Consider the following 27,831-nt stretch of genomic DNA (forward strand, 5'->3'; position numbering starts at 1 on the left):
ATGGTCTAACGTATATTTTTACAGGATCACTCAGGCTACGTGGTGGAAAATAGACCAAAGATGAGAAGGAACAGAAGCAGAGGGGCCAGTTAAAAGCCTGTGAAAGTAATGAGAGACACCTGGGGCCCCTAGAAAGAAACCACTGAGCTGAAATGGCATTGGAAGCTGGATGGATCATGTTCGCTTAGATGCTTAGCGGAGGCCACTGGTGTTCGTGTTTAGGGCAGTGCAAACACTCTAGGCCATTCTCAGGACAGTAGAAGGGTGAGGTCAGGGTCACCTAGAGGTTGATGGTAAGGAACCTGAGAACATTGGGGAACTGTTGGAACTCAGCCTCAAGTGGGGTTGGGTGGCAGTGATAGAAAGGGAAGGTACCCTTCCATGGTCTGCCTAGAGAATAGGAGTCGGGTTGGTTTAGAGTATTTGGGGCTCTCTCCCCAGAGAATTTTGAGCAGCACAGTGCCCTGTGAATAAGAGGCCCAAGCATTTAGGTCTGCCTGGATGGTCACAGTTTCTACCTGTCGTCCAGGCATAATTAGTACCAATGCATCTTTCACTCCCCATAGCGTTCCGGTATCAACCATCAACTATATGGTCACCCTTCCTAATAGGCTTATTACTGAGAGCACATATCCCGAGATTATTTTTTTCAGGCGTTTTTTTCCAGGGGTGTCAAGCACAGGGCGGTAGTAGTACTGCCTGTGTCCACAAAGAAAAGGTGGTGATCTCTGATACATTGCGAACACACATTATTCTTTGTCGTCACACAAACACACAACATTTCAATGCAAAGAGTTTACTTCCTTCTTTTATTGGATCAACACTTATCAAGGGCTCCTACGTGCCAGGCATGGTAGGAAATAGCAAGAACACAGAGATGCGTGAGGCACAGCCTCTCCTGGAGCACCCAGTCTTCATACTCAGGAGGCACTAAAGCATGCAGCAGCACATTCAGTCCTCACGCTGCTCTCACACGGGCGGGTGTTATTGGCCTCGGTTTGCAGGTAAGGACCAGTGGCTCAGGAAGGTGAAATGATTTGCACAAGATCACCTGAGGACTTAAGTCCAGGTCCTCTGAGAATAATTCTTATCTCCAAGGGCTGCACCCAGCCAGCTCTGATGAATACCTGTCTAAAGCGGTAGAGGCATGTGTCCCTCACCCACTTCCGGGTCATAGCTACAGTAAGGGGCTTGGAGCAACCAAGAAAGACTCAAAGGTTTGGGGGGAGGCAGGCGAGGAAGAAGGATCCTTTCAGTTCTTTTTTCTCCCTGTGGGAGAGACTTCCTCCTTGAAGGCATGTTCATTTTTTAAAATTAATTAATTTATTTGACAGAGAGAGAGAGAGAGAGAGAGAGAGCAAGCTGGAGGAGGGGCAGAGAAAAGAAAAGAGGGAGAGACTCCTTGCTGAGTGTGGAGCCTGATGCGGGGCTGGATCCCATGACCCTGAGATCATGACCTGGACTGAAATCAAGAGTAGGATGTTCAATTGACTGAGCCACCCAGGTGCCCCAAGGACTAGGAATACGGCACAGAGATTTTGGCTGTCATGTATAACCCAGGATTGGGAGGGAAAAAAATAAATCTGTGCTCAGGTCCCCATCTCAGCCTTGATCCACTGTGTGATCTTGGCCAAATCACTAAGCATCTCTGGGCCTCAGTGCTTCCATCTGTGATGCTATCTGGGTTATTGTCCTCTATTCCAGGACAGCCAAAGGGATGGACATGAGAAGAGAGGAAAAAGTCAAGATCCTTGGCAAGTCCATAATGCTCCTGTGGGGGGAAGATGAACAGCTCAGTGAAAATGTCCTGACTCTGAGTGATGGTGAGAGGTGGTGCAGAGGTGGACCAGGCTAGTCCCTTCTAAAGTAGGTGACCCCTAGCTCTTCCAACACCCACACACGCTTTTTTCCTTTGACACTTGGGAGAGCACCCTGGGTCCTCCCTTGAATTGATAACTGATGGCTTCCTTTTCCACTGTTCTTTCCCAGCCCCCACCCCTGCACCACATCCTGGGAGGCCCTCTGAGCTAGCTCTGGCTATTTATGGCACCTCCTGGGGGCCTGGTTCCTGGCTGGTCCCTGGTTCTCATTTCTAAGTCCTACCAGTTTCCTCTGCCTGGCCCCAAGTACAGCAGCTAATCTGGGGATCAGGTGCCAGGAGCTTGGCTCCACCACCCGCAGCTGCCACTATACTCTTGAGGGCAGGCATCTCCTAACCTCCCCTGTTAACACCGGGGTAAGTTTCTATCCATTTGCCCCTCCTGCAGAGGAGGAGACTCAGAAATGGGGCATCTAGTTCAAAGTCACAGTAGGAGTCTGTAGGGTGCTGGAATTTGAACCCAGGTCCTTCGGCCTCCAAGGCTTTTCCAAATATGTTATGCTGCCCGGGATTCAGTAATAGTGAGCACTGACACTAACACGGCCCTTCCTGGGGGTCCTGACCCTGGGTCTAAGCCGGTTGTGTCCATTAAATGAACCCATTTACTCTTCACAAGGATATTGGCATAGGTACTACTATTATTCTCATTTTATTGGGGAGGAGTTTGAGATCAGGGAGCTTAAGTGACTTGACCAAGGTCACACAGCCGGTGAGAGCAGAGCTATGTGCTGTCAGAGTCATGCTGTTGCCCCTTCACCGTGCAGTCCCTACTGCTACTGGGGCCACCCCCGCCCCCCACTCCCGAGGCCAGGCTCCGAGGAAGGAGGAGCAAGAGGGGAATAGGGGAAAAAGGAGTTCTTCAGGGGCCTTGGCTCTGGAAGCAATCAGTATATGAGGGTTGCACGCACACAGGTATGTGTATGTGTGTGTGTGTGTGTGTGTGTGTGTGTGTGTGTGTGTGTGTGTGTGTGTGTGTGTGTAGAGGGTATAGGTGTAGAGACAGAGCAGCTAGTGAGCAGGGGTGGAAAGCAAAAAGGGAATTCCCCTAATCTGTCCCGACAGGACCCAATCTCATTCTCTCCCAGGTGGCAGTGGCTGGAAGGAGCTGGATTGGGCCCAAGATAAGCCGCAGCCCACCTCTCCCTGTCCCGTTTCCCAGGGTCACTGCAAAAAAACATTTGAATGTTCTGGAGGTGGCTGAGGAGTAGGGGACAGGGTCAGGCACAGCTCTTCTCTGGGTCTCAGCCTGCTGCTGAGCTGCCCTCCCCGGGGAAGGGAGGAGAGGCCAGGAGGGGGCTAGTGGAAAATAGAAGCCTCACCAGGGGAAGGTTTAAATTCTCACTTTGTGAAAGAAGACACCTCGGGAGCGTGTTGATAGAGTGGGTGCGTTATGTGCAGGGACAGCTGGGACCCCAACAGTGCGTTGCCCCAGAGACCCAGCCCGGGGCGTGCCGGCCCTCGGTCACTACTGAGACGAGGTACACAAACAACGGGCCATAGGCACCAGACACCCCCCTGGCGGGCAGAAGCCTGCACTCTCCGGCAACCGCGCTGTTGACATAAACACGGAGTGTCCAGGAGTGTCCAGAGCTTTGGCCGGGCGGGGGGAGGGAACCAAGGATCTCCCGGAAGGTCTGAGGCCGAGACCCCAGAAGGCACCGGACTCACAGGGCGGGCCAGGGTTTTCAATACCTCCTTTGCAGGACGCAACGCGCGGCTTGCCAGGCAGAACAGGCTGCCCCGGGGAAATGGTGCCAATGGGGACTTCGGTCCTGGTCACCCCGGTCCTCCATTCCAGCAGCCACTCCTGGCACCGCCCGGCTCCCGCGGCTGGCGCTTTTGAGCCTTTGAGGAAAGTGATCCGATAAGCATCAGGTGCATGAAGGTGACTAAGAGTGTTCCTCTTTGAAGGGGTGTTTGCAGGGCCAAAGAACTACTAGGAGAGAGCGATACGCTGAATCAACTTTTGAGAGGAGAGTTTCAGGGCTTAGCATGCTCAGTGCGTGGAGCAGGTGCGGTTGGAGGGGACGGGGGTTTCTGTGGAGCTCCTGTGGGCAGATCATTTCTGGGCGGGCTGGGGAATCTTGGAGATGGAGACCGCAGAGGGACGAATGAGGCTGAGTAGGTACCACAGAGGCTCCTGGTGTGACAAAGAGGGCCTCTCCCAGCTTGCATGCTAGCAGCATGGGTCTTAGTGGTGGGGGTCCTTGAAAGCTAGGGGGTGAGAAGGCACCTCACGGGACTCTACCTGAGTGTAAAAGAGGGAGGTCTGGCTCTGAGAGAGTCCCCAACCAAAGCCAGGCTTTGTCTGGGTAGGTAACTAGCGTGCCACTCAAGAGCATCAGCAATAAGAACTTAAAACAAAAGGGCCTTGTGCTGGTTTTCCAGAACTACAAGAGAGAGGAGGACTCTGAAACTCAGCATGGGGTGCTGGGGCATTCCAGGAGGTAGGATGGATGTGGCCATCACAAAAGAAGACTTTGGAGCCCTGGCCCCAGCCTGACAACATTCAGGGAGCCTTATGCTTCTACAAGGGCATCACCTCTACCTGCCCAGAGAGGAAGGAGGAGCGGCCAGGGATGCCTAGAGAAAAAACACTGCCTGCAGTCTGCCCCTGCCAGCCCAGTGGACCAAACTTTGTCCACTGGACATACACCTATCGGTCTACCCACTTCCCATTGCTCCTGTGTATCTTCACTCTGCACACTTGGCAAAGGGAGGAAGAATGCAGGGTTCAGGGGAGGGAAGGATGGATTAAGATATAGTGGAAAGAGACATACTACCTCCTGGGGGTGCTATATCACCTGGTGCATCGCCCCACCTCTGCAGACAATGTGAGCTCATCTCCCCATCTCCACTACCCTCCACCCTGTGAATCATATTCACATGCCATGTGCCTACTTAGAGGCAATTGGAAAACCACCACTCAAGGACAGAGAAGCTCATGTGATTGGGATGGTGGGATCCCAAGACACATCTAGCAAAGACAGGAGGCAGCTCTGACTCTATTCAGGCACAACTCTGGGTAACTCTGGGGATCCAGGAGGGGCCCAGGGCAGTGTGTGCTTCAGGTGGGGCTCAGAACTGGGAGGTGGGATAGGGTAAGTAAGGACAAGGGGTCAGGCAGATTGAGAGACTGAGGGATTAAAGGTTCCCACCCAGGAATCCAAGGAGTGGTGCAGAAGGGAATTTTTTAAAAAAGATTTTATTTATTCTTTCATTTGAGAGAGAGAAAAAAACGTGTGATGTGGGAAGGGGCAGAGGGAGAAGGACAAGCAGACTCCACACTGAGTGTGGAGCCTGACTCGGGGCTCAATCTCATGACCCTGACTGAGATCATACCTGAGTCGAAATCAAGAGTCAGATGCTTAACTGACTGAGCTCCCCCAGGCACCCCTGTAGAAGGGAATTTTAAGGGCGACTTTGAGAAGTCCTGTCCTTTCTGGCTGTTTTTGTTCAAAGACAGGAAGCCCCTTAGTTTGACTCATCCCTATTAGGCAGTTTTGTTAGTTTTGTCGAGCTTTCTTCTAGAGCCAAGTGTCTAAAACTGGAGGTATCTGGATGCTTGGGTTTGTGGATCAGCTTGCACTGGGGAGGGTAAAGTCATGCAATGGGCTTGGGCTGACTCTCCTCTTTTTGGAGCGTCAATTGAACTTGTAGAACTAGCTGGCAACACAAAATTAGTAGCAAATATTTATACTGCCTATTTGAGATGATGATAATGTCAAATAACTCTGGGGTGCTCACTTATCTAAAGTCAACTGGTGACTTTAAATGAAGTTAGAAATTCAACTAAAAGCAGCTTTAGAAAATTTGATTGAGATGAAGACAATATCCACCTGAACGTGCAACATCAAAAGCCAGTCATTTTGTGAGTGTGACACTGATCAGGCTAGCCCATAGACCTGAGAAGGAGGTCACTCACTCTCCTGGCTCTTAGGAAGTTAGGGAAATACCGCTGGGGGCTGCGCAGCAAGATGAGTTTCCATCTTCAGTGTGAATCAGAACCACGTGTGCTTAGTGAACAGGTGGCCTCTGGGTTTCTCTCCTAGAACAGCTAACAGGTATCAAGTACTACCTCTGTGCCAGACATCTTATTACTCATTACCCCATCTCTTCTTCCAGACAATTCCAGGAGGGCCCCATTGCACAGGTGAGGAAAATGAAGCACAGACAGTGAAGTAGACTGGGCCAGAACTGCAAACCACTGCACCATATGGCCTTCGTTCCCCAAGATGGTCTGATTCTGTGGGTCTGGCACAGGTCTGGAGTCCAGGCCTTCAAGCATCTGCCTTCAACAGCTGCCCTAGGGGGCCACTGGGCCACACTTTGAGAACCATGCTGGTAGCTATTTCATCCAGGCTGCACATTAGAACCACCTGAGACGTGTCAAAAACTATTCAGATCCTTCTCTTCCCCAAACATAGGCTTTGTCAATGGGTGCAGAGTTGTCTGCAGGTGTTGGTAGGGTGCTGGTCAACATTTCTTTTAATGGGACAAAGTATTCATTTATCCAAACAATAAATGCATATGAACACCAGCTCTGTGCCCTGGGCTGCACTGGGACTGGGGACACAAAGGTGGGGGTACCTGAGCTGCCTTGCAGGGCAGAGCTTGTCCTTTCTGGAGGCAGGGAGGATGCAGATTCCTTCTTGCTTGTTCTTCGGTGAGCTCCAGAAAGAGCCAGTCTCCTTGAATGATGATGTCCGTCTGGCTTCTCCCTGTGTGGTCCTGAGCCCACACAGGTCATAGCTGGTTCTCCACCCAGAACTCAGCACACAGAAACAGGTTGTCAAGGTGAAAGGAGCCCTGAGAAACCATCCATACCTTGAGCTCTCCAATTGTAGTGACAGCTGACACCAGTGCTGGGAGCTTGTTAAGTCTAAAGATGCCTGGAGCCTACCTCAAAAGTTCTGATTCTTAGGTCATGGGTGGGGTCTACAGAGCAGGCCTTTTTAATAAGCTCCCCAGTGGCTCTGCTATGCACTCAGCAGTGGTTCTCAGGTGGGCTGCAGGACGCCCTGGGGAGTTTTAAAAACACTGATGCTCAGCTCCATCCCTAGAGACTGGCATATATATATTTAAGATTTTATTTATTTATTTATTTATTTGAGAGGGAGAGAGAGAAAGAGAAGGAGTGAGAGAGAGAGCCCATGAGCAGGGGAAGGGGCAGAGGGAGCAGCAGACTCTCCAGCAGCAGCAGGGAGCCTGATGTGGGGCTGGATCGCAGGACCCTGAGATCATGACCTGAGCTAAAGGCAGATGCTTAGCCAACTGAGCCACCCAGGCACGCCTAGAGAATGGTCAATGTTTTTAAAAGCTCCTATGCAAGGTGTCTGGGCCTTCTAGCTGACCTTATTTGGTATTTGGGGTTGCAGCCCCAGGGGCAATCACTGTTACCCTTGCTACCACTGGGGCCTGGAAACAAGAGGAGAAGAAAACAATAGGAGGGAAGAGTCCAAAATAAGGCAGCCAATGAGAAGATGTGGGAAGAGAGAAGTCTGGATAAGAATCTCCTACTGAAAGCTCCTGCTCACTTGTCAGCACTGAGACATTCATCTCTTTTTCTCCATATTTTCTCTTATTATAATAGTCATTAATTGACTTAAAAAAATTAACAGTAAAAAAGTATGAAACAAAAACGATCTATAATCCTCCTTATCAGAGATAACCACATAAGGTCTTGATATGACATATATAATATATAATATATTGTATAAAACAGTGTAATATTATAACTATAATATATAATATTACTGTATATTAATTAAAATCCAATGAAATAACATTAAAATATTCTATAATAAAATGTAGTATATAAACCTGACATGTATATTTCATATCTTTTTATTTTATCTACTTTTCTGTTTTGCTTTTTTTTTTTTTTTGAAGATTTTATTTATTTATTCATGAGAGAGAGAGAGAGAGTCAGAGACACAAGCAGAGGAGCCTGATGCGGAACTCGATCCCAGAACCCTGGGATCATGACCTGAGCTGAAGACAGCTGCTCAACCACTGAACCCCCCAAGTGCCCCTCTGTTTTGCTTTTATAGAACTCTTCAAAAAGACTTTGTGTTCTAGGTAACTGAAAATCTAAGTCCTGAATATCTCAGCTTTATTGGGAAGGTGTGGAGGGTGCATGATTGGAGCAGAGACCTTGTGCCCGCCAATCCCTTGACGTACAGGTTGGTGTTTTCAGGGACATGCACACCCACATGCATGGACAGGTCTACACTACTCTGCAGCCATAGACATCATGTACACAGATATGCACTTCACATCATACCTTTAAAGTTAGTAAAGGGTTTTATTAATTTATATTAAGTATAAAATAAGTTTCCCCTTCCCTTTCCTGTTTCTGAAATCAAATGGAAATTGGCACCAGGGGACCTAGGACAGTGACCACATTGGGCCGAGTCATCTTCAGGGATTCATCAATCCCTGGTCCCCCCTCCCCCTTCCCCTTTCCCCCCAGTAGTCCCACGCCCCCACTGGCGTTCTCTTCTACCCCTACCCTAGCCATCCTCCCTCCTCTCCTGTCCCTGGGGCCTCAGTCCCTTTTCTCCCCCATGGGCAGAGGCTGGTGGTGGTTCGGACAGAGGCTGTCCCTCCACAGGTGGTAGGCGATAGAAGCGGTCACGGTGAGCCAGGCCAGGTAAGGCAACAGGAGCACGGCAGCCAGCTTGTTGATGGGATGCCAGATCAGGGCTGTGCTTACCACCAGCCCATAGAGCAGCAGCATGTGCAGCAGGGCCTGGGTGGGGGGAGGGGGGCAGACGAGCAGGATGGTCAGGCAGGCTGCCCTGAGAACTGTGCCCTCGGCCTCTCTGCAGCACTCTGGCCCTGGTGAGCCAAGTCCCTGAGAGCTGGCCACCGACCGGAGCTCGCAGAAGTCTGCCCACCCATTACCTGCCTATACTCGAGTGGCCTCCTGCGCTATCTGCTCTGGGGGCCCGGGGTCTCACCTCCTCCTACACTACTCCCGCTGCTGAACACTGCAAGCCTTACCAGACCATGGGCATGGGCTGCAAAGAAGAAGATCAGGACAGCCCAGCTGACGGCGAGCTGCACAGCATAGAGGCCGAGAGGCAGGGCCAGGGGCCGCCCAAAGCCCCCTCCCAGGTCCTTCCATACCAGGTAGGAGGCATAGCTGTGGAGAGATGGTGGCAGGGCACTAAGAGGGAGGGTGTTTGACAGCAAATGAAGGAAGTCCTCTGGCATAAGGATGCTTGGTTACCAAAAGGAAGCCCTGTGGGCCAAAATGGGAACAAGAGTGTCTAGGCCTCACTTGAGGGCCGGCAGGGAGGAGCTGGGCATGGTGAGGTGAAGGAAACAACAGAGAATCATGGAGAGGGAGAGGAACAAGGGAGAGGATTCCTCTACCCTTCTGGCCGGAATCCTAGGCAGGCACAGACGGGACCCCTCCAGAGAAGGCGAGATGGCGTGCCATCCCTGCGGAGGCCAGAATGCAGCAGTAGTTCAGGTATGGGGGCCCCACCCTAGCAGACACCAGGGCCGTGGTATGAGAAGTGGGTGCTCACCCCATGACAAAGTAGATGGTTATCCACCCTGCCAACAAGACTTTGTGAGGTGGGCACCAGGGCGGCTTCTTTGGACTGTCATACCAACGGATCATCCGATGACGAGTGAGCAGCGAGACCAGGATGGGCCCCAGGTGGGGAAGGGCCACAAAGATGGCGCCTTGAGGCTGCATTCCCCTCACAGAGGCAAAATCTAGGAAGGCAAACAACACGCTAGTGGTGGGCCTCCCTCTTAGTCCTCTTCCTGCGTCTGCTTGACTGTCTCTACCTCCTACATGATACTATTTGCTGGCCTGAGCCCCTCTTGAGAGGTCTAGTAATAGACACCATTCTCCTCACCTTGGGTCAGCTCCCATCCTGCTCTTAGGAGCCCATACTGCCTTGTCCTTTCTCTGGCTTCCACGGACTTCTTTTCTCCATACCGCCCAGTTGGCCCTCAGAAGATACTGTCTAGTATTGATAACTTCTGAGTGAAAGGCTCCCTTCCCCCGGCATGTATCTGACTCCTCGAGTTCAGGTCCAGGTATGACCAATCTTTTCTGCCTCCCGTAGTCGGTGGCGCTTGGTCAGTAACATAGCAGGCCCTTGATGGGGACGCTGCCTTATACTGTACTCAGCCAAGCTGATATAACCCCCCTAGAAGGACCGTGTGCAGAAAGACAAGAGCCAGAGATCCCTGGGGGTCTTTTCCAGTCAAGAATGGGGCAGCCCATCTGCCCCCAGGCTTATCTCGATACACCAGACTGGCAGGCCCAAGAGGCCCACCCTGCCTGAGCTGCTGCCTGAATTCGAACTTAGCTGATTGACATGGGGTTCCTTTCTGTGAAGCCTTAGGTCTTGCCTGCCCCTCAGGGGCTGAGGGGTCCCTCCTCCATATCTCTACTTCTGAAGGGTCAGAACCACAAACATAATTGCCCAGCTTTCTGGCGGTCTGACTTCTCAAGGAAGCAACTGCCTGGTCTTTGATTAGAAAGCTGCCACACTCGTGTTGCTTTGGATGTTGCTGGCATGTGAGACAAGCACAGACCCTCCTCCAGCCAAGGTCCCTACCCCATATCATCCCTATTTGTGCATGATATTTCAGCCTCCTCTCCATGACTGCCAGGAATGCAAGGAAGACAGAGGCGGTAATTCTCAGTGTCCCGGAATGATTGCCTGGTCCAGCCTTCCCTGTCAAGGGCCCCTGTCCACATCCTGGAGGTTCTGGCGACAGGGCTGACTAGCCTGCCTGCCCGTGCATCTCTATATTTCTCTGGTCCTCACTGTCTATTTGTTCATCTTCTGCCTTCTTGTGTCTCTCTCTCTTTCTGTTTTTATGTCCAGTGTTGGAGGCTCCTCCCACCCCTGTCCTCTTTTCTCCTCTTTTCTACCCTTCTGGTACCTTCTTTTCCCCAGGCCTGCATTCCCCTTACCTCAGGCAGCACACCTCCCATGCAGAGTGCCCGATGATATCCGTTATGTGTGAGGCAGAGGAGGGTGGGGGACGAGAGAAGGGTGGGGTGAGGCTCCTATCTGGCCTGCCTTTGTCCAATGACAAGGGTGGTGGCTGGCACTAGCCAGGGAGTGCAGGTGCCCGTCTGCATGGCTCTGAAGGGTTCCTTTTGGGAGAGGTCTCCCTGGTTTGCTAGACCTGGCTTCTGGATGGGGGCCCCTTGATGGAACAGTTGAGGCTCTGGCCCTCTGAGACCCGGATCTCCTGGGCCAGCTCAGCCCCAGGCTACATGCCTATAGAAGCCTGTGGTGGTCACATCCAATGAACCGGTTTTGTGTCCCTGGGGTTGTGGAGACCCTCAGATTTCCCCAGGACCTTCCTGTAGCTGGGATTATTCCCAAATGAGGCAAGCACCAGCAGCTTTGGAAATGAGTTCGTGATACATGGATGCAGCCTCTGGTTATAGCCTGGTTGGCATAGCCCTTCCAGGCTTAGAACTTGAGCTTGACAGATGTTCACAAACCCCTATAACTTCATGACTCAGAGGAGAAAGCAGCCTCTTGTGTGACTCAGACTCCTATTAGTCTTGTCCAGCAAAGACTAACACCCGCCCTTTTTGTCTCTATTAAAGTTCTGAGCACCTCTGTCTTGCCCATCCTTTCCTCATCAGGTCCCCTTCCCAGCTGGGCTGCTCTCCACCGTTCCCTTGTCCCATCTCCCCACTCTGGGGACCCAGGCACCCCTGGGAAGTGTTTATCCCCTCCTCTGGCTTCTACCCAGGGGAAGGCAGCCGAGGGGAGGGGGTTGCAGCCAGGGACAAGAGGCTGGACAATCATTAACTGAGATGAAAGCGGTGGCAGTTACTTATTTTCTGTGAGATGATAACTGGGGGGCTGGGGCGTTCACCGAGGTCCTCCACCGTGGGAGGCCAGCCCTCGGAAACAACAGTCACCACTCACTGGGCATCCATTTTGTGGCGAGCATTTTCCAGTCGTTAGCTCAGATAATGACAATGCTTTTCCCTCCTGTGGTAGATCGTAGTGTCTGCATGTGTCAGGGAAGGGAAAGGAGGCTCAGAGGGGTCGAGTAACTCACCTGAGAATACACAGCCCCTAGGTAGTCACCTGGGTTCAATGTCAGGAGCCTCTTTTCTTGGAGCCGGTCCATGCATTCATTCAACAAGTCTTTATTGAATACTTGCTATGGTCCAGGCTGTACCAGGAGCTAAGAGTACAACAGCAAACAACTGGGGGGAAAATCCATCTTTGCAGGGATCTTTCATTGCAGTGGCACTATCTTTCTGAGGCAGAATTTCTATGAAAGGACTCAGGCTGGCAAATAGCCCAAAGTCTGCTCTCTCCAAAGCACAGGGTTCCTGCCAACTCTGAGTGTGGGCAGGGAGCAGATAGGGGAACACCCTGATGGTGCCAGCACCCTGTGAGTTGTTAACCCTCTCAGTGCCTCCTCTCATCTCTGTGTGGGGGCAGAGAAAAGGGGTGCAGCTAGACATTGTCTAAGCTCCTGGATCAGCGGCATTGGTGTCAGCTGGGAGCTTCTTAGAGACTCAGAATCTCACGCCCAAGCTCAGACCCATGGGGTCAGAGCCCACCTTTTCACCTGACCCCTTCTATGGTTCCTGTGCACGCTGCAGTTTGAGAAGCCCCTGTTAGGGCTCCCTCCTTACCACCGTTTGCTCTTTCTCTAGCCTCTGGCTGGGGCAGCCACCCACCAGCAGAGGGCACTCACTGCAGGGGAGAGGTTCACGTGTACCCAGGTTTTCTCTGTCCCCTCCCTTCCAGACCCAGACTGGTGAGTTCACGGACTTCTGGGATCCTCAGCTACTCCCCCGCCTTGGCTGGACTTTGCCAATAAACAGGGACAGACTCCCCCACCCCTCTGTAGGGCGCTGGGAGGCAGGTCATTGCCAGGAAGCTCTGGGCCACTCCTGCCCAGATTCCCCGCCCACCTTCACTTGTCTGCTGGCCTGGTGACCGGGTCTGGGTGACCTCTCTGTCTCTCAGAAGGAACTGCTGTTCCTGGATAAGCCAGCAGCCACTGGGAGTACCTCCACGGTAAGGTGAATACCCCCTAGGGCAGCTGGGGGTGGGGTGGGCATTGCAATGGAGCCACTTCAGGCTGAGGGGAGGAGCCAGGCCAGCTTAGCCAGGCTGGAGGCGGAGATGCCCAGTGGGCAAGTGGAGGCGGAGATGCCCAGAGGGCAAGTGCCCAGTGGGTGTGAGGACCAGGGAGACGGTGGTATGCACTATAAAAATGTAGCCTCTGCTGATGAATGCTGCCCATGCCAGGACTCATTCATCCTGGTATTTTGTATGTGTCTCAGTAAGGAGACCTAGCAGGGCCTGAGTAGGCATGATGTGGGACGAGGGCTGAGAGTTGCCTCAAAGGACATGAACAGAAGAACTTTGCAGCAGGAACCCAGATCTTTGTGGTAGAGGAGGCAACTCCTGATGGACAGGTGATGGTAGCATTCTAAAGGACCCTTGTCTTGGGGACCGGCTACCTAGATAATCTGCGGTCAGGACAAGACAGACAGGAGCCATGGGTAGTAAAGAGGAAGGCATGGGTTTGGGAAGGTCTAGCTGGTTGCCCTGCTGTAGATTCAGCATCTTTCCTCCTCCTGGGGTTAGGGGGAGGATGGAGTGAGGGCCGAGCAGCTTGCAGAGGTATCAGCCTGGGAGGAAGGGGACCAAGCTAGGGGAGAGTTAATGAATGGGTTGCCCATGCAAGGCCCCTCAGGGCCTTGGGGAATAATATGCTAGCTGTTCAGGTTGGGAGGCTGGGCAGGGAGATTCTGCTGTGCCACCCAGTGGGGTGGAGGGGATTTGGACTCTGGTCTTTGGAGGCCCCAGAAAGGTTGTTGCTATAGAAATAGAGCAGAGTCCCTCCTGTCGTTCATACTAGCTAGCACGTCCCCTGCCATGGGTGCCTTTGTGGGCGGGGGGTGGGGGACGTCACATACTGTGGAACCCAGGATGTGCCTTTTGAGTCTTTCCATTTATTTTTATTTTTGTTTCTTTTTCTTCCTACTTCACTTCCTCTAGAAGTGGAAAGGAAGAGAGCCCTGGGCGGGGGACGGAGGGAGGGAGGTAGGGAGAGAAAGGTAGTGTTTCTACCTGGTTGTCATTCCAGTTCATCCTTCCCTCAGCCTTCAGATGTAGCATAATAACCTCCCATATGTCCCCACGGTGGGGAGAAAACTTGGCTTCCTTATCTGGGAAATGGAGATAAAAATAACACCTAGCTCACAAGGCTACTTGGAGGACCAAATGAGAGGGGCCCACAGAATGCTCCAACACAGTGGCATAGGGCAGAGCTCCATAAATGATAGTCAATATCATTGCAGTTATAATTCCAATTATCTTTTCATGTGGACGAACCAAAAGGAATGCCAGCCCCATGAAGGACGCCGGCTGCTCCAGTCCCCTCTCCCACCAGATGTAGGGCAGCAGCAACTCACCCACTTCACTCATGTGCCCTGCAAAGGGCTTGGCTGAAGCAGGCAGCTGCATTTTGCAGAGATGTGTTTTAAGGCAAAAGGATCAATGCCAAACCTTCCTTCCTGTCTACGTTTTCAATGGGGACATGGGGGGTGGGGCAGTGAGGGAAGAGATCCCACCCCAGTCCTTAATCCTGAGGATAGAGAGGAGTTTCTGCCCCTGTCTAGGAGAACCTAAGGAAAGGGGCTTGGGTTTCCTTGAGGAAGCATGGATCGAGCTGGAGGACTGAGGCGAGGCCTCAGCTCCCAGTCAGGGTGTGAGCAAAGGGAGTAGGGAGGAATGAATGCCAGAAGCTTCTCTAGCACAGAGCCTAGTGGATTAGCCATGGGGACCCTGAGGGTTTTGAAAGAGGATATTACTACACAGAGCTCGGCTACAGAGGGAATGCATCATATTCCCTCCGAAGCTTCCTGACAGCTGCCTAAGACATCATCCTTGTCAAGACTGAACTTGCGAGGTACACAGCTGGTGCTCGGAAAATGTTCATCTCAGTGGGAAAATCACGTGTGACAGCACAGAGTCAAGAGTCGGTAGGGTGGAATGGCGGCCTGTGAGGTGTCAAGTGTTGGTGAGCCACTGGGAGGCGCTGTTGAGCAGGAGGGGGGCCAGGTGGGCAGGTGAGGCAGGTGGGGAGAACAGGGGGAGCAAAGGCGAGAGGCTGGAATTAGCTGGGTGTGAGGATCCCAGCCTGGTAGGGGTGTAGGGTGTTGGAAATTAATGTAGAATGAGGGCGGGAGACTCTGGAGGGCCTGAGAAAGGTCTGGCAACTGTCCGGAAGCTGCTGGAAGGGCCAGGTCCCAATTGGAGGGCCCCGCTGGCAACCAGGTGAGCAAGCAGCCAGTGCCTGCTTTGCCCTGCCTCCTTCCAGCCTCCCTGGAGGCTCTCACCTTTCGTTTTCTTTCTCTTTTTGCCTCCTTCTGTAACTTTGTTACTCCTGTTCTATTTCACAGGTCCCTGTGTGCTGCCTTCTGACCTTTCTGGCAGTAGATGGGGCATAAATAAAGAAACATATCTGGGCAGTGCTCTATCATCTACAAGTGCTTTTCCCATGACGGCATGCCATCCTCACAATCACTCCGAGCAGTAATTATTTTTTAACTTTTGATAGCCTTTCAAAAGAATGACGAAGTTAATATAAAATACACGCCTGGGGTGAAAACATTCAAAGACAGAAAAAAAGAGTTTAAGAAAATTAAAAGTCCTAGTTCATACCTCTCAGTTTTCTGCTGTTTCAGTAGTGACTGGTGGGAATAGTTTGGGGCGTGGCCTCTCAGACCTGCCTTGCCCCAGACAGGAATGACTAGACTAGCATGTGTGGCTGCTGAGCACTTGAAGTAGAGCAGGTCCCAACTGCCACGTGCTGTGAGTGTAAAACATGCGTGGATTTCAAAGACTTAGTATGAAAATGGAATGTGAAATGTCTCAGCAATTTTATATTGATTTCCCCTCAAAGTGATATTTTGAATATATTGGGTTATATACATAATATATATATATTTAAAGATTTTATTTATATATTCATGAGAGGCACAGAGAGAGGCAGAGACATAGGCAGAGGGAGAAGCAAACTTTCCACAGGGAGCCCAATCCCAGGACCCCGGGATCATGACCTGAGCCAAAATCAGACGCTCAATCACTGAGCCACCCAGGTTCCCTCATAAAATATATTATTAAATCATAAAATATATTATTAAAATTATTAATTAAATAATTATTTATAGTAATACAGAAATATCTGTTATATATTATATATTTATATATAAATCATATTACATTATAATTAATACTTTATTAAATAATTAATTATATATGTTTAAAGATTTTATTACTTATTTTAGAGAAAGAGAGAGAGAGAGAGAGAGAGCAGGGGAAGGAGCAGAGGGGAAGGCAGAGAATCCCAAGCAGATATTCCACTGAGCGCAGAGCTCAACCTGGGGCTGGATCTCAAGACTCAGGAGATCATGACCTAAGCCAATCATGTCAAGTGATCATGACATCACTAGCTGATGCTTAACTGACCGAGCCACCCCGGCGCCCCGGCTTCCATTATAGTGCGTAGCGTTGCTCCATTTACTGCATAGTGTTGTTCCAGACCTTTCTCTGTGATTGACATATATACACACATAAATATGTATCTATACTTGTATAAGTTCTGTAATTTCCGTTAATGAGATCAGAGGATGTCTAGTTCTCTGTAACTCGCTTTTCCACTTAAAGATTTCTCTATGAAGATCAAGATGGGTATTTTGACAGATGCAGAGACCGAGGCACAGTACACAATATGACAAACTCACTCAGCCAGTGACCAAGGCAGCACTTGAATTTGCATCCTCTAACTTCAAAACCAAGTTCTTTTTGCACACAAGGAGTTTAATGTGAGGTGCTAGGCCATGGGGAGCCATGGTAGGTTCTTGAGGAAGACAAAGGTAGGTGAAGTTTCATTAAAGGTATTAATTGAGGATGCACTGGAATGAGGACAATTGGCTCCCTCATTGCAGCCAGTTGGAAGCCAAGTCCTGGCTTCTGTGACACTGAAAAGGCTTACCTGGCATTGTCTCTTCCCTCCTCAAGATCCTTGGCCTGGCTGGCACAGGGTGCAGGGGAGTTGGCAGCACGAGTGACGAGGCGGATGTGCTCCCATGAGAGTTCCATCCAACCCGCCCAGTTCCTCCTGGTGGTGGGGGTCCCGGTGGCGAGCGCCCTCCTTCTGCTCCAGTGTCTTCGATGGCACTGTCCTCGCCGGCTGCTGGGGGCCTGCTGGAAGCCAGATAGCCAGGAGGAGCCAGTGGCCCACTCCACACCCCTGCCAGAAGACGAGCCCTCACGAGGGTGCCCGCCGGCCACACTGCCGGAGATGGCCGCCTTCTACCAGGAGCTACACACACCCACTCAAGGCCAGACCGTCATCCGTCAGCTGATGCACAAGCTGTTGGTGTTCTCAGCTCGAGAGGTGGATCACCGTGGCGGCTGCCTGATGCTCCAGGATATGGGCATCTCTCTGCTCATCCCACCAGGTAACGGCACCTTCTCCCTCCTCAGCGTTTAGTTGTTCTCTGTGTGTTGGACAAGGGCATCACACCTCAGGGAGCATCGTTCATAGACATCTCCATAATTTTGAAAATTGTTTATATTTTTAGTATGATTTTATTGACTCTAAAGATGGATGGATTACATATTTTTATGACAACTCCCTGACAGGTGGAAGTAAAGTGCCTGGTAGTAATAAACAGTGTGTTATGACAATTCTCAATACAGGAAAGTGTCTGGAGCAAGAGCACCTCTTATAGATTCCCACTAATCCCATATGGGACGGGAACAGCCCCGGAAAAAAAAGTAGGGTGACTTGCTCAGGATTACACCACAAGCCAGCTTACAGTCTTTCTCTCCTTCCACACCACCTCCCTGTGTGCTGTGTTAGGCACCCTCTCTCCTGGGCTCCTGTCCCACCTCCACTCCCATGTCCTCCGGCCCCTTCTGGGGTAGGGGTGCACCTGCCTGCCAGGCCCATCACTGCTCTTGTTCTCCCCAGGTGCTGTGGCTGTGGGCCGCCAGGAGCGGGTATCACTGATCCTGGTGTGGGACCTGTTGGACGCCCCATCACTGTCCCGAGCGCAGGGGCTGGTGAGCCCTGTGGTGGCCTGTAGCCCCCATGGGGCCTCCTTCCTGAAGCCCTGCACCCTCACATTCAAGCACTGTGCCCAGGAGCCCAGCCATGCCCGGACCTACAGCAGCAACACCACACTGCTCGATGCCAAGGTCTGGAGGCCCCTGGGGCGGCCTGGGGTGCACACCTCCCGGGATGAGTGTCGCATCCACCTCTCCCACTTCAGGTAGGCCCATGGACCCGGGCTTGCTGCCCATTTTCTCAGTCTGCCTCATCTTCGCCTTTCTGTATGGAACTGCCCCTTGATCTGTTCCAGATGGCTTGCAAATCCCATCTCTCTCCGAGTCCCCTTCCTGGTCCCACTGGCCTAGTGTGTAGAGCAGCTTGTCTCTCTCTAACCCTTTCCAGGACTATGCACCCTGCTGTAGTCTCTCTACCCGTCTATGACTACCCCCCCAGCCCTCTTTCTGGAAGAATCTGTCCTATCCCCACCTTTGTCTTTCTAAAATTAGCTGTCTCAGGTGCCTGGGTGGCTCAGTCAATTAAGTGTCTGCCTTCGGCTCAGGTCATGGTCCCCGGTCCTAGGATTGAGCCCCACATTAGGCTTAGTGGGCTTAGCCTGCTTCTACCACTCCCTCTGTTCCTCCCCTCTGCTTGTGTTCTCCCTCTCCCTCAAATAAATAAATAAAATCTTTTAAAAAAAATTGTCAGTCTCTATTGTCCCTGACTGTCCCTGGACTGTCTAGGGCAGCCTATCCCCTCCAGTTCTCCAAGAGCCCCCTCCCATCTCATGCCTGTCCTTAGCTCTGTCTTTCTAGGATCTTAGGCCCTTCTGCCTCTCCTTCCCACTGAGCAGAGCAGGGCCAGCCATGTTTGGGACCCCTCTGAAGCGTAGTGGCCCTGAGCCCACCTTCCCTGTCTCCCATGCTGGAGGGTGCGTGCTGGCTCTTCTTCCCCCTCTGTGATGGTCACTGTGACGTGACTCACTCTTCGTCCCCCTACTTGCCTGACTCCCTGCCAGACTGTACATGCCCTGGACCACTCTACTGTCCCCGGCTCCTAGAGCAGTAGGAGCCAAGTGGCAGATACACTTGGGGTCCCAGGGTCCCCTGTGTCAGTTCCTGTCACCGTCTCTCTCTCTGCAGCCTCTATACCTGTGTCCTGGAGGCACCCAGGGGCCGGGAGGCCCGCAAGTGGCTGCAGCTGGCAGTGTTCTGCTCGCCGCTGGCGCCGGGGCAGTCCCACTTGCAGCTGCGCATCTACTTTCTCAACAACACACCGTGCGCCCTGCAGTGGGCCATGGCCAATGAGCAGCCCCACGGTGGGCGTCTGCGCGGGCCCTGCCAACTCTTTGACTTCACAGGGGCCCGAGGGGACCAGTGCCTGAAGCTCACGTACATCTCTGAGGGTGAGGGAGGTGGGCCGGGGTGGGGGGGCCGGGCAGCAAGGAGCCCTAGGAGAGGGAGGGGCCTGGGCCACCCCTGCTGAGAAATCTGGGAACCTCAGGTTTTTTCTGGAGGCTCCTGGGCAGGCAACAGCTTCAAGGGGACCTCTGGCTTCTGCTGCTGCCTGCAGGAGCCCCAGGCTCTGTTCATTCCTGTCCTCTGTGGCCCATTTAGCCCTGGGGCCCTCTGTGGGGGGACAGGTGGATGTATGGTGGGGTGAGGGGAGGGGAGGATTTTATTGTCCCACCTGGCTGGGGTTGGTGTCCCAGGAGGAGTCCCAGTCTTTTCTGCCCTCCTTCCTCTGTGGCATGGGCTGCTGCACTTGCTTAGGGAGCCTAGGACGTCCGTGTGGTTCGTGGACGGGGCACAGCTGCATGGCTGCTCCTGGAGGGAGTGGAAGGGAGGCGGGAGGTCTGTGTGCTGTGTGTGTGGAGGAGGTGTGTGGTGGTAGGAGAAGGCTGTTCACAGGGTCTCTATCCAGGCCCTGAGGACTCTCATCCACTTGAGACACCCTCCCGCTTTCACTCCCGCCTCATCCCTCCCCACGGCACCCTGCGTGACACCTGCCGCAGAGAAGCCCTCCTCAAACACTTGTGGAAGACCCCGCTTCTGAGGCCCTCCGCTCTGCCTCCTCCCCAGGTTGGGAGAACGTGGACGAGAGCAGCTGCCAGCTGGTTCCCCATCTCCACATCTGGCACGGAAAGTGCCCCTTCCGTTCCTTCTGCTTCAGGAGAAAAGCAGGTAGTCCAGGAGACCCAGCTCACCTCCTGCCCTGTCTCTTCCCCGCAACCCCTACTCCTCTTCTCTCCTGCTCTCCCCTCCCCTCCCCTCTGCAGCTCCTTATCCAGTCAGGCATGCATGCACACCTTCTCTAAAAGATCAGACACAACTGATCTTTGTAGAGAGAAAGAGGGAGTGTCCTGCCCAACGTCTTCAGATTTCGAAAGCCTGCCACCTCTGCCTGTGGGGTTCCCCTGACTTCTCCCTCTCTTATCTGCCATGTCCTCTCCTCTTTGTAGCCAGTGAAAGTGTTAACTGCTCAGCACTTGCCAGTGAGATCATCGTCACCATGCACACCTTCCAGGATGTGAGTTGGAGCTGAGGGGCAAAGGAAGGGCAGGGCCTGGGAGAGCCCTGGGCAAAGGGGGTGAGGGGTCTGGTGCCCGGTAAGCATGGCCCTGATCACATAATCAAGCAGGTGGATGGCATTCTTCCAGGGGCTGAGACCACCTGGCCTCCAACTTACCCTTCATCCCTGACTCTCTCTTGTCTGTCCATAAATGAATCCAGTAGGAGGGTAAAAGAGTCAAACCCCAGATTCTTAGCTTAGAGGAACCTGGACATCAAAGAAAAGCAGGTTCTTCCTAGGCTGACTGTCTGTCTCTAAGAGATGATGTTGTGTCTCAGTGTGGAGGGTGACCAGGGAGGGGGGCTTGAGTAGGTGGGATGGGAGTTAAAAAACCCACCCTCCCAAGGGGAAAGAGTTGAGGGGTTGAGGGTCTTTGGGGAACCGTGGAGGCGTCTTAGTGGAGAATAAGCCAGTACCTCTCAGGTTGTCACCTGCAAGGAGGGACCATAGGATGGAGGGAAGGAGACACATGTGCCTGAGTTCAATTTCCTATGTTTGGCTGACTTTTCCCTGCCCCATGACCTCACTCAGACTTTTGGTGTCTTAGGGTGCACCTGTTTAGTCTTCATATCTCAACTCCCACAGAACTCAGTAGGCAGACATAAAGCTGGAAGTTCTGGGGTCAGGGAAGCGGAGGGGAGGGGATCCTGGGTGGGGTAGGGCCGTATCTCCTGGTAGAGTAGCTCTGGGTGACAGGCTGAAGGATATGAGGAATGGTTCTTCTCAGGGGATGTCTCATGATCCCTAAGTGTATTTCTGACCCTCTCCTGGCTCAGGGCTTGGAGACCAAGTACATGGAAATCCTCAGATTCCAGGCATCAGAGGAAGAATCCTGGGCGGTGCCTCCCCCTGTCTCTCAACCACCCCCATGCAACAGGTGAGGTGGGTTGCTTGGGTTGCTGGCTGAGGGATGTTTGTGATTCCTCCCCTGTGCCCTGCAGGGCGCATACACCATTCATGGTGCCTGTTGAACAGACTGGGTTTCTCTGATCCTCCCTTCTGAGAACTCCACCTCCCTGGCCCCAGGCTGCCTCCAGAGCTCTTTGAACAGCTGCAGATGTTGTTGGAACCAAACAGCATCACAGGCAATGACTGGCGTCGGCTGGCCTCCCACCTGGGACTCTGCGGCATGAAAATCCGGTAAGAAGGGCGAAGTCTGTGGATGGGACAGGGGGGGACTGGGGTGGGGGCGGGGGTTCCTGGGACACCTTGAGGACTATAGCACAGACAAGGAGTCAACTTAAAAGTTAGGGAATGGCTATGCCCCACCCTGTTCCCCATAATAGAGCAGCTCCTTTTATTTATTACTATATTCTCACTACCTACAATGATGCCTGGCTCATGAGTAGGTACTCAATAAATATTTAAAAATGAATCAATTAAAATGTAAGTCAGTGGGTACATATTGAGTGCTTAACACGCTGTGCCCTGAGGGGTAGAAGGCGGACTATAAGATAATGTGGATAAAGCATGTAGTTGAGTGCCTGGCATATGTTCATTCAATAAATGGTAATAATAATACTACGGGCAATGCAACCATGGTCTCTGTCAACAGCAATCAGTAGGAGAACAATTCTGAGCTAAGCTCCAGAACACAGACTGTGAGTGCAGTAGTCAGGAAGGACTTCACCCAGGCGATGGGGCTAGAACTGGACCCAGCTGAAAGCAGAGCAGATTTAAAAATCATCTACGTATTAAACATTTATCAAGTACTCACTATATTCTGGAAAACTATGCTAAACATTGGAATACAAGATGAATGAGACCTGGCTCCAGCATCCAGGAACTCATACTATAGTAAGGGATACAGAGAGCTTAAGATAAAGGCAGAGCCCTTTATGCCTTATTGTATAATAAGGCACATTATACATGTATATATACAATAAGGCATGTATAGCAATGTTGTATAGCAAGTTGCAAACAGAGACACAAAACAGCTAAAGCAAGAATAATAAAGAAGGTGGGGTAGCTATGAGCAGAAGTCTGAACTGGGGGTTGCAGAATGGTCTCTTCCACCTACAGGTGGGAATTAGAAAGGGCGTTAGGGATGAGGTGGTAGGGAAGTAGGGAGAAGCCACTCTGTTGGGAGGGAGTAGCACAGCTAGTTGTGGGTGTGGTGTGTGCAAGGTGGGAAAGGAAAAGGCGCACAGCTGGAAGGTTCAGGATGAGAGCTAGGAGCAAAGAGCAGAAAAACAAAAACAAAAACAAAAAAACAACCCAGCACTATCAAGTTGTGGATGAGCCTAGCACCCGGAGTACAGGCTTGGTTAGTACTGGAAAGAGACTCTGGAAGGTTTTTGAGCAGAGGAGGGTCCTGGAGAAGCCATGGTTTAGAACACCTGTTTCCTCACCAGTGGGCAGGATGTGGTGGCCTGGGGGAGAGGGAGGAGGAGGGGACAGTGTGTTTGGGGTCCGGGACCTGGAGAAAGCAATTCCAGACGGTCAGAGCTGGAAGCACCCTTAGAGGCCCTCTAGTCCGAGCCCTGGGTGAAAAGGAGGAACCCCGGGTCTAGAGAGAAGTAGCCACTGAGCCAGGGCAACCTCAGGTCTCAAGGTTCCGGGCCCTCCCCACTACTCCAGCCCCCTGGAAAGCAGGTGGGAGCCGGAGGCGGCCGTAGCCGGGGGAGGGGGTGGATCTGGCCCCAGAGCACCCACCACCCCGCATCCCGGCCAGGTTCCTGTCCTGCCAACGCAGCCCCGCCGCAGCCATCCTGGAGCTGTTTGAGGAGCAGAACGGCAGCTTGCAGGAGCTGCACTACCTCATGACGGTCATGGAGCGGCTGGACTGCGCCTCGGCCATCCAGAACTACCTGAGCCTGAGCGGCAGCCCAGCGCCGCTCCGCGGGGGCGCGCACGAGAATCCGGGCCTGGAGCTGGACGAGAAGCTCTGAGCGCCCCCGGGGGTGGGCTGGGGTGGGGATGCTGTCCGCAGCGCTCAGGGCATGGGGCGGGCACAAGGCAAACGCAGCAGGCGCCCCTGGCCGCGCCCCCCATCTCATCAGAACCCTCGGCGGTGCCTGGGGCCGCTGTGAGGCCAGAGGCCGTTGCCAGCCTCCCCGGGTGCGGGTGCGTGGGGACCGCGCTGGCCATCCGCTTGGTCCTGCCAACAGGTGCCATCCTGGGCGGCAGGGGGCGCAGGAGCCCAGGAGATGGTCCGGCGGGCCAGGCTCCAAGAAGCTCTTTCCAGACCAGCGGACTATTGGCACTCCTATTGCACTCCTTGGGGATTGGCCGGTGCACAGGGATTCACAGAGCGCTTTGTGATACCCAGCATCGGACTGGGTATCCCAGGGAACCCTGGCGGAGGTGGGGCGTGGAGCTTGACAAACTCACAGTTCTCAGTGTGAGAGTCAAGATGCCCTCGTGGGCCGAGGGCCAACTCCAGAACAGCAGTGCCCTGTGGTTAGGCCATGTGGGCTTGGGATGAACAGATGTGTTTTAGGAGCCGAGAGGGAGGCAGCCAGTGTGGGCTGGAGCAGTGGGAAGGCTTCATGGAGGATGTTGGAGAGAGGGTACCAACATGTAGAGTGGCTCAACCATCTTTGTTGGGGGGGTGTGGGGCGAGGAGAAGGGGATGGTGTCTGGACTTCCAGTGGTTGCCGAGAGTGAGCATGGGTACTGAGGCCTTAAGGAGCCCAGCCTGGTGGGTTGGGTGTGAGGGAGGGCCAGAGTTCAAGGTCAACCGTGCCTGGCTGTACACCTGTCTCCCTTGTCTTCTTTGTCTCTGTCTTCCCATCCTTGTCTTGGCTCCCCCTCTCTCTGCCATTATCTCTGTAATAAAACATCAAAACGGAAAAGAAATTTCAAGATTAACATTCGTGGCCAACCTCTTTACCTCTTTATCTGGAACTGTGTGAGTTTTTGGTTTCTCTGACTTTGTTTTGCTGCCACCATTTCCTGTAGCCTCTGCATCCCTGAATCTGTTGCTCTGACTTAGCACCTTTCTCTCTCTCTACAGAGTCACCATGCCTGCCTTCAAGGGTTTCCTTCACTCTTTGAAACCCTCCGTCAGTCCCCTCAGGCAATGTCTCTAAACCAATGTTATGTATCAAAGGTAGTGAAAGGACACTGGGCTACCCTAGGAAGGGGAAGGGGTAGGTGGGATTTTACCCCATGAATCAAGATCCAGTCAAGGGTCAGGAAATAAACGATGGGGATGAAAGAACATACTATTCAGTCAACAAATATTTATTCAGTGCCTACTATGTGTTAGACTCTGTACAGAAAAGAGATCAGTGGGCTGGGTGGAGCCTGGAAAGAGAATAAAGGATTTGACTCGGTTCTAGTAGTGCTTTTGTTTGCAAACAGGTGTTGATTTTTTTTAAGGGCAGGCAAGCAATCTCTCTGGCAACACTAACAATTTGCTTTTGTATTAAAAGATATTAAAGCTTTTTTTCAGTGATAAACAATATTGTATAATAAAATATGAAAATTACCTTTCTTTGTTACTAACCGTATTTTGCTCAGATTGATAAATTTGGATGTGGGTATGAATGGTTTTGTTTGGTCAAATTATGGGGGCAGGTGGGAGGGAAGCATTTTGTAGATTGTGCTTCCAGGATGAAAATTGTCTGGGAAATTAGGAAGGCTCACTTCCCTTTCTGTTAGAAGTGAGCCCTCAGGGTGAGGCCCTTCCCCCTCCTCCCTCTTTCATTGTGTACCACCCTCCTGGTTGGTCTCTTGGCCTTCCGCACTTCCTTGGCTCAGGATGGGGCTGCTAAGAGCATCTTTCTCTCCTCGGGTCCCGGTTTCTTCCTTGCTCTTCACACCAGCTCAAAGCATCTTTATTTTGTGCTTCTCTCTCTCTCTCCTGGAACAAGTCCTTTTAAGAGTTTCAGGTCTTCTGGAATTGTGCATAGAAATCACAGGGTTTTCCTTGCTGGGACAGAATGCCTTCTGGCCCCTGCTCTAATTCCTCAGAATGGGCTAGTAGTGCCTAGAAAGAGATGCTTGGAAGTCTTGGGGTAAGTGTCAGGCTGCCCCATCCCTGGAGGAAGGATCCTTCCTTTCTTCAATCAGACTTGCTTGGCATGTATCTGCAGCTCCCAAAGCCAAGAGCTGGTGTGTTCCAGGGGGCATTAGGAGACTTAGTGCTCAGCCTGGGCTCTAGCGCTAATTGGTATAGCTCTAACCTCTGTGGCTTCAGACTCCTCACCCTTGAATGAAGCAGCCATGTTTGAGGCTCTCTGAGGACCTTCTTTTGATTCCATGGGCTTGAGCAGAGATGTCACACTGGTGACCCCGGGGACATCCACTTCAGAAATTTTTCTTCGTGTATTGCCTTTGAATAGAGCCATTGGTCAGTGCTTGTGGCCTTACCTCTGGCCCTTTTTCTGGTAGGCCACCTGCCTGCCTCCTAAAACACCAAACTCGTGACTTCTGCTCTTACACATGTTGTAGGCCCCTGCCTAAACTTCCTTCTGTTGCGTTTAGAGCTGGCAGGGGAATAAGCAGGAGGTTGGCCTAGGTCTGTAGGGTTAGGAGCTCTAGGGTTCAGAGGTAACCTGTGTCTTCAGCACCCCAACTGCCTGCTGAGTGATGCTATTACTAATGTATGGGTTCATGGTGTCCAACAGAAATGTAGTGAAAGCCATATATTTGATTCTGTGTTTTCTAATAATCACACACACACAAAAATGTAAAAAGGAACAGGTAAAGTCAGTCAATATATTTTGTTTAAACTAATATGTCCAGAGTATTATAATTTCTACATGTAATCAATATTAAGAATATTAATGGCAGGATCCCTGGTGCCAGCGGTTTAGCGCCTGCCTTTGGCCCAGGGCGCGATCCTGGAGACTCAGGATCGAATCCCACGTCGGGCTCCCGGTGCATGGAGCCTGCTTCTCCCTCTGCCTATGCCTCTGCCTCTCTCTCTCTCTCTCTCTCTGTGTGACTATCATAAATAAATAAATAAAATTTAAAAAAAAAAAAAAAAAGAATATTAATGGCATATTTTATATCCTTTTTTCATAAAGTATTTGGACTCTGGTACATAGTTTACAATTACAGCATACCTTGATTTGTATTGAACATGTGTTAAATTTTTGTTGGAAATATTTGGTCAATATTTAGCTTTCATAAAATTTATGGCTTAAAAAGTATACTTGTGTAACAAGTTAAACAAGCTAAAATTTTTTGAAAATGAAATTAGGCATAAATGTTAAAACTTAAATCAATTGAAATAAAATGAGAATTCAAGGGCATCTGGGTGGCTCAGTCATTTAAATATCTGGCTTTTGATTTGGGCTCAGGTCATGATCTCAGTGTTCTAGGATTGAGCCCTGCATGCTTTTCTCTTCCTTTCCCTCTTCCCCTCCCTCTACTCAAGCTCTCTCTCTCTCTCTCTCTCTCCTTCCCTCTAAATAAATAAATAAATAAATAAATAAATAAATAAAATCTTAAAAAAAATAAAAATTCAGTTCCTTAGTTGCACTAAGCACACTTCAGGAGCTATGTGTGCCTTGTGGATACTGTAATGAGTAGCACAGGTCTGGGTTATGGATTCACCTGGGCATAACTATATCATAATTTAACCATTCACTCATTCATTCATAAAACATTTACTGAATACCTGTCCTGCCCAAAATGTTGTTTATAAAAATTCAATGATGAAGAGCACTCTTGTTCTGTAGGAGCTCCTGGGATGGGAGAAATCTGAGAGAAAGGGCAGGTTTTCCCCCTCCCTGTGTGTACCTGACTCAAGAAGGAAATGGAAGATGAAGCCTAAGTAGACTCTCTGCTGCAGGCTCACTCTGCAGTGTAGTGGAGAGGCCATGGATTCAGAGTCAGGTGTTCCCGACCCAGCACGTCAGGTAGGTTCTCAGTTGCTGACAACAGGATCCACTGTGGCTGAGGACTGTAGACAGGGGATTTTATCTTGAAGGATAAACAATCATTTGGAGGGCTGAGAAATAGGGTTGAGGTAAAGTGTCTGAGAACAATACCATAAACTGTGCTATAGAACCAGCCCAAGGGGGAAACCAGTACTGCTGTGTCTGCTACTACTGAGCACTGGATAGCAGGAACCCAGCATGAGATCACAGCCACTTCTGCCAGCACCAGTGCCTCTTCTGAACTGGAAACCAGCCCTCCAAAGGCTGAGGTTCTGGGTTATTCATGTCAGCACACATGGAAGCTCCATGTGCTATGTGCTTCTTCATGCTACCCATTTTTGAATCATATCTCAAGTGGGGACGTAAGACTGTCAGAATTCAGATCACTTCTCAAATACTAGCTGCAAAGGAGTCTGGAAATTTGGATTCTGACTTTAATATTGGAGA

General features: G+C 51.5%; 2 protein-coding genes across 9 annotated transcripts; one reads left to right on the forward strand and one right to left on the reverse strand.

Moving 5' to 3' along the window:
- Nucleotides 1-8,429: 8,429 nt before the first annotated feature.
- Nucleotides 8,430-12,028, reverse strand: TSPO2 (translocator protein 2). The gene is made up of 4 exons (XM_041748120.1): nucleotides 11,948-12,028; nucleotides 9,421-9,613; nucleotides 8,888-9,029; nucleotides 8,430-8,633 (listed from the first exon to the last, which is right to left on the reverse strand). The coding sequence occupies exons 2-4, from the start codon at nucleotides 9,591-9,593 to the stop codon at nucleotides 8,430-8,432; spliced, it is 519 nt and encodes a 172-aa protein (XP_041604054.1). The 5' UTR covers nucleotides 9,594-9,613; nucleotides 11,948-12,028.
- A 626-nt stretch (nucleotides 12,029-12,654) lies between these two features.
- Nucleotides 12,655-24,983, forward strand: UNC5CL (unc-5 family C-terminal like). Of its 8 annotated transcripts, none has more exons than XM_041724901.1 (10): nucleotides 12,655-12,929; nucleotides 14,777-14,827; nucleotides 16,942-17,384; nucleotides 17,900-18,200; nucleotides 19,120-19,382; nucleotides 20,059-20,160; nucleotides 20,439-20,506; nucleotides 21,325-21,425; nucleotides 21,575-21,688; nucleotides 23,223-24,983. In XM_041724901.1, the coding sequence occupies exons 3-10, from the start codon at nucleotides 17,000-17,002 to the stop codon at nucleotides 23,437-23,439; spliced, it is 1,551 nt and encodes a 516-aa protein (XP_041580835.1). In that variant the 5' UTR covers nucleotides 12,655-12,929; nucleotides 14,777-14,827; nucleotides 16,942-16,999; the 3' UTR covers nucleotides 23,440-24,983. The 8 variants fall into 8 exon arrangements, with proteins under 8 accessions (XP_041580835.1, XP_041580806.1, XP_041580824.1 ...); XM_041724872.1 differs by having other exon boundaries at nucleotides 12,655-12,924; nucleotides 14,737-14,938; XM_041724890.1 differs by having other exon boundaries at nucleotides 12,655-12,924; nucleotides 14,777-14,938.
- Nucleotides 24,984-27,831: the final 2,848 nt, after the last annotated feature.

Source organism: Vulpes lagopus, chromosome 1 (genome assembly GCF_018345385.1).
Source record: "Vulpes lagopus strain Blue_001 chromosome 1, ASM1834538v1, whole genome shotgun sequence".
In the NCBI taxonomy this organism is placed as follows: domain Eukaryota; kingdom Metazoa; phylum Chordata; class Mammalia; order Carnivora; family Canidae; genus Vulpes; species Vulpes lagopus.

Bases quoted from the DNA above. Each gene is read 5' to 3' on its own strand.
- TSPO2 (XM_041748120.1), bottom strand. From the start codon at position 9,593: ATGCAGCCTCAAGGCGCCATCTTTGTGGCCCTTCCCCACCTGGGGCCC. The intron at 9,030-9,420 runs GTGAGCACCCAC...ATCTCTCCACAG, and splicing joins ACCATCTACTTTGTCATGGG to CTATGCCTCCTACCTGGTAT. The intron at 8,634-8,887 runs GTAAGGCTTGCA...CCCCCCACCCAG, and splicing joins CAGCCCATGCCCATGGTCTG to GCCCTGCTGCACATGCTGCT.
- UNC5CL (XM_041724835.1), top strand. From the start codon at position 16,841: ATGAGGACAATTGGCTCCCTCATTGCAGCCAGTTGGAAGCCAAGTCCT. The intron at 18,201-19,119 runs GTAGGCCCATGG...CTCTCTCTGCAG, and splicing joins ATCCACCTCTCCCACTTCAG to CCTCTATACCTGTGTCCTGG. The intron at 20,161-20,438 runs GTAGTCCAGGAG...TCCTCTTTGTAG, and splicing joins CTGCTTCAGGAGAAAAGCAG to CCAGTGAAAGTGTTAACTGC.